We start from the raw sequence: 4,973 nt of genomic DNA, 5'->3' as shown, positions 1-4,973 counted from the left end.
ACACAGGACATAAGGGAGGATCAAGTAATTCAACAGAAGTGCTGTGTTTAGTCGCTCAGTTGTGTCCGACTCTTTGAGACTCCATGGACTGTAGCCTGCCATGCTCCACTGGCAAGAATACTGGAATGGGTTGCTATGCCCTCCTCCAAGGGATCTGTCCAACCCAGGGATCCAACCCAGGTCTCCTGCATTGCAGGCTGATTCTTTACTGTCTGAGCCACCAGGGAAGCCCAAATCAACAAAGGAGATGATGCCAAAGCAGCAGATCACGCATCCTCCTCTTGCCTGCCTGAATCAACTGCTTCTGATTCTCTGTAGCTGGACTTCCTCCCTTGACAGACTCATCTGATGCTAGTTAATTTGTCAGTCTAACGACACCACCCCCATAACCCCCCATTCCACCGAGTGTTGAGGAGTCGAAGGGTAAGAGAATGAAGAGGAAGCATAGGGTCCCACCCTGGCTGTGGATAACTCTACCTCAGGATGAAAAGCAAAACTGGTTTGGAGAGCCATGCCATCCCAGTGGGAAGTCCCTCCATATGTCTAGCCCCAATCCTACGATGTGCCGTCAGAGCCCGCTTCCCCCCAGCCCCCAGTCTGAGAAAAGACATCAAGAGTCACTGCTTCATCTCAGGAAGGTTCAAAATGCTCTGAGTGTCCCCTCCCCGCCTTCAGTGACCAAGGTCAGCAAGAATGACACGGCACCACTTCCAAGAGCAGAGTATCTGAGGTTATTGCAGACTTTATAGAAAACTGCCCAAAGGAGATCCAGATTTCTAGGGGGAGAGGCCTCAAGCCAGTATGTTGGAGGAGGGTGACTTCCTGTGTGCAGAGGCAGCACAGGCCAGCCTTTCTGCTTGACCTAGGGGTGGGAGTCAGGGAGAGGCAGCCCCCTCCCACTCCCAATTGTGCTTTGGGATCATGCAGAAGGCAGGGTGCTGAGGCTCTGACCCTGGACAGGAGGGCTTGTGCCTGAGACAGGAAGAGAGGCCCCCTTCCTCTTCCAGAAGTCATATGGGGCAGGGGATGGGCAAGGATGGTGAGGTGGCAGCAAGGAAACTTCAGGGGAGAAGAGTCACATGGGTGGGAAAGAGGATGTGGCCAACAGCTCCCAGCCCTTCAGAGCCTCCTCTTCCACCCCTCTCTGTGGGCACAAAGGTGAGCTGACCCAGGTTCTAAGGCCAGCCCATCTACTTTGCACCCCCAGGACTCTCTCCTCCAGGATCTCTCATGAGGATCTGCTAGCATGGTTGGGGGGGAGCGGTGCTTGGCACCTGCCTGTTTTTCAAGGCTAGAGAGCTCATCCTAAGAGGAAAGGGGGGTGGGCATCTCCCAGGGATGGAGTCCTCACTGGACCTGACCCAGTGAGTGGCAGGTGTGGGTACTGAGTGCAAGCGATGGGTGTAGAGAGAACTGAGAGCCCAAAACTTGGGTAAAGGGATTTAACTCAGACCAGGGTAAAGAGCTGAGAGTCTCAAATTGGGAACAAGGACTGAGTATTAGGGTATGAGAACCCAAAGTGGGAAACGCTGAGGATCAGCTCCACACTAAGGGTTTAACGAGGTGTCCTTGTCCCTGTGACGGCAGAGTTAGGAGCTGAGTGCCAAGCCTGGGCCAAGGAGGGGCTTGAGCTCGAGCTGAGGCGGTGGGTGGTATGAAATACATCTTCAGATAGGGGGAGGGTGCCCAGCCCTCAGAGCCCCCAGATGTAGGTCTGTATGCAGGATGAGCGGGTAAAAGAAAAAAGGCTCAAAGTCCACAAAAACCTTCTGAAGGGGGTGCTCTGATTCTGAGACTAGAATGGGATGTGAGGGCCCCTGAGCACTAGAAGGGAGCTGAGGGCTGCAAGCTGGAGTGTAGTTTAGGGGGGGGTGTTTCCTGCTGAGAGGTCTGGGTTCAACGCACAGGGTGGTGGAAGCAGTCTCAGGGGCTTGGGATAGAAGGACAGGGTCTCCGAGTGAGTCCTAAAAGGGGGAAGGGGCTTCGGGTGGTTCAGGAGGGCTTTCAGAGCCTGGGATGAGTGGATGGGGGTGGTTCTGGAATCAGAAGAGGGTGTCTCTGGGTCTTCGATGGTGACAGCTCTCAGAAGCTGGGGAGAAGGGGTACAGCTCCAGGCCTCTGGGTGGGGGAGATGCCATAATCCAAAGGTCTCAGGGCAGGGGCAGGTCTCAAAGCCTCAAGCTCGCGGGTGCCCCATACCCACGGTCTCGGGCGAGGTGGCCTCAGTAAGGTCATCAGCTGGCAGGGGCAGTCCCCAAGTCAGAACAGCCGAAGCTCAGAGGCCCGAACCCGGGGAAGTGGCGCGTGAGCCGGTGGGCGCGGCCGGGGCGGGCGCGCGGCGCGGGTCGGCGTCCTGCTCGTAGCGGTAGTGGTAGCCCTCCATCTGGTCCCGGCACGCCTCGCGCAAGTTGCGCATCCAGCGCTGTATGCCGCGGCGGTTTAGGTAGAGCACCATAAGGAAGATGAGACCGATGAGCGCCAGAACCAGCCCGAAGAAGACGTAGGAGGCTTCCAGCTCCGGGCCGGCGACTTCCACTTCATCCCCGCGACCGTCGGCATCGCCGTCGGCGCAGCGCAGCTGCGTCTCGTCCAAGTCCAGGAAAGGCCGGTTGTGCAGCGCCCGCGGGGCGGCGCAGCGCAGGCGCCGCGCGTCGGGTACGCGCTCCGTGGCGTTGTGTAGCCAGGCCAGCAGGGGGCGCGCGGCGCAGCCGCAGCGCAGGGGGTTGTCCGCGAGCAGCAAGCGCGGAGCCGGGAGGCCGCCATCGCGTTCTAGCGCCCGCAGCTCGTCGGGGTCCAGGCCGGCCAGGGCGTTGAGGTGCACATCCAGCTGCTCCAGGCGCGGCCGGCGCAGAGCGGCGGGGGGCAGGCGGCTAAGCGCGTTGCCCGCCAGGCCCAGGAGGCGCAGCTCGTCGAGCGGAGCGAGCGCGGCGTCCAGCGCGGCCAGCAGTGCGGGGCCGCCCCGCGCCAGCGCGTGGTTGAGCTGCAGCGAGCGCAGCGCGGGCAGCCCGCGGAAGGCGCCGCCGCCCAGGGTGCGCAGCGGGTTGTGGCTCAGGTCGAGCGCCGTCAGGCTGGGTAGCCCGTCGAAGGCGCCGTCCTCCACCACCTCGATGTTGTTGTGCGTGAGGCGCAGAGCGGTCAGGTGCGGCAGGCGCACGCCGCCCTCCACCGCCTCCTCCCCGTCCGCGTCCCCGCCGGCGAAGGCGGCCGCGCGCAGCACCGTCAGGTTGGCGCCCACGATGGTGAGGTTGCGCGCGTCGGGCGGCACGTCCCGCGGCGGCTGCCGGAGCTCGGCGCCGGACGCGCAGCGCAACATCAGCTTGGGGCCGCCGAAGCAGTAGCACTGGAAGGGACAGGGCGCGGCGGGTCGGCTCAGCGCCGCCGCCACGAGCAGCAGCCCTGGCAGCAGCGGGCCCCTGTGCTCCGGCTGTCCCGCGCGCGGGGCCATCGCAGCTGCCCCCACATCCAGCGCCCGGGTCGCGGCGCTCACCAGTGAGTGCGGAGCGCCTCGGGGGCGGGGAGGGGGGCGGGTGGGGCAAGTCCTTGAGTCCGAGCGCCCGGCTGTGGTGGTCCTTCCGTCCGCTGGCTCTAGAGTCCGAGGAACCTTCACTTTCCTGGTTGGGGCGAGAGGGGACAGGCAGGGAGCGGAGCCCCCCGCCCCCGGTGCCCTCTTCGCCCTGCGCACCGGCCTCCGAGTTCCGCGGCCGCTCTGGGCTCAGAGCCGAGTGGGCAGGGTTTGCCTCCCCCCTCCCCGCCTCCCAGCCACCTCCTCCGCCCCCAGCGGTGTCTCCGCGCCCTCCTAGCGGAGAGGCGGGGTGGAAGGCTCCCGAGATCCAGGGCTGTGGGCTGCTGCTCTTGTCCCCCCCACCTTTCGGCTCCCGGACTGCTGTGAAGTTTGACTCTCCGAGGTTCTGACTTAGTTCCCTCTCATCTCCCCCACCCTCCGCGTTTAAGCTGGCTCCTTCCTCTTACCTCTCAGGCACGTGTGGGGCGGGGCGGGACCGGGCTGGGGAGAGCTGGCAGGTGGGTCAGCATCTCCAAGGGAGAATTTAGGGGCAGGATTTTAGAGTTCTTCCTCCAAGTGCAGGCAGGGATGAGGGGTCAGCTGGGAAAGTTCCTCGTTTTTCAGCTGCTTCCTAATTCCTGTGATCAAGGAGAGGGCGTGCTAGGAGAGGAAAATCCCCAGCCTCAGCCCCCTCTTCTGCGACCCCAGTTTCATCTGATCTGGCTCTGTCAGCATCCCTCCACGTTCCAGGAGACCTCCATCTTTTCCACCCCACCCCATCTACCCAAGGAAATCAAGACAACCCCCCTCTTCCTTCCACCCCTCCTCCCCCCAAGTCACTGGCTGCTCCGCCAGGATTTCTTCCATCTGGTTTTCTCCACCAGGCTGGACTCCTCCCCCAAGCACTCTCCTAGGCCCTGGGACCTGGTGGGCGTGGTGATTAAGCTCTTTGCTGCCCCCCTCCTTGCCCCAGCACCTTGGACCCCTGCTTGATTGTCCTGGGTCTCAGGACCTTAGGGTTGTTGGATGACATCAGCTGCCCCTCCTCCTCTCCAGGGTACCCCACCTGTGAATGGGTAGGAGGGTTTGGGGCTCCAGATGTGGGGAGACCAGAAGCAGATTTTGCACTGTTGGAGTAGGGGGTCTCAGAAGGGACCAAGGCTGAGCTGTTTATAGGTTTGTTTTGCTCTGGATTCCCGCCCTCCCCCACCACCCCTCCAGGGAAGCTCCAGGCCTGATTTAAAGAGACAGGCTCCTGAGAAGGGAGCTCTCCTGGCCTTGGCATGAATTATTCAGGCTGTAGCAGTTGACACTTGATCCTCAGGCCCTTCTGGTATGAGCAGAGCTGGTTGGGATAAAGGCTCCCCCCAACCTAAGAAGCAGTCTGTTTCTCCTGAAATTAGGGATTGCTGGGTTCACTCCTTCCCTGAAAGTACATTTAACTGATCAACTGACAGATCAATACCACCTA

At 61.6% G+C, this 4,973-nt stretch overlaps 1 protein-coding gene across 1 annotated transcript; it reads right to left on the bottom strand.

Moving 5' to 3' along the window:
- Nucleotides 1-726: 726 nt before the first annotated feature.
- TPBGL (trophoblast glycoprotein like) lies at nucleotides 727-3,982 on the bottom strand. The gene has a single exon (XM_069553138.1). It carries the CDS (start codon nucleotides 3,443-3,445, stop codon nucleotides 2,276-2,278), a length of 1,170 nt encoding a protein of 389 aa, XP_069409239.1. The 5' UTR covers nucleotides 3,446-3,982; the 3' UTR covers nucleotides 727-2,275.
- Between the last annotated feature and the right edge of the window lie 991 nt (nucleotides 3,983-4,973).

This window comes from Ovis canadensis, chromosome 15, assembly GCF_042477335.2.
Source record: "Ovis canadensis isolate MfBH-ARS-UI-01 breed Bighorn chromosome 15, ARS-UI_OviCan_v2, whole genome shotgun sequence".
Lineage (NCBI taxonomy): Eukaryota > Metazoa > Chordata > Mammalia > Artiodactyla > Bovidae > Ovis > Ovis canadensis.
This window is presented reverse-complemented; position numbering and strand designations above follow the sequence as displayed.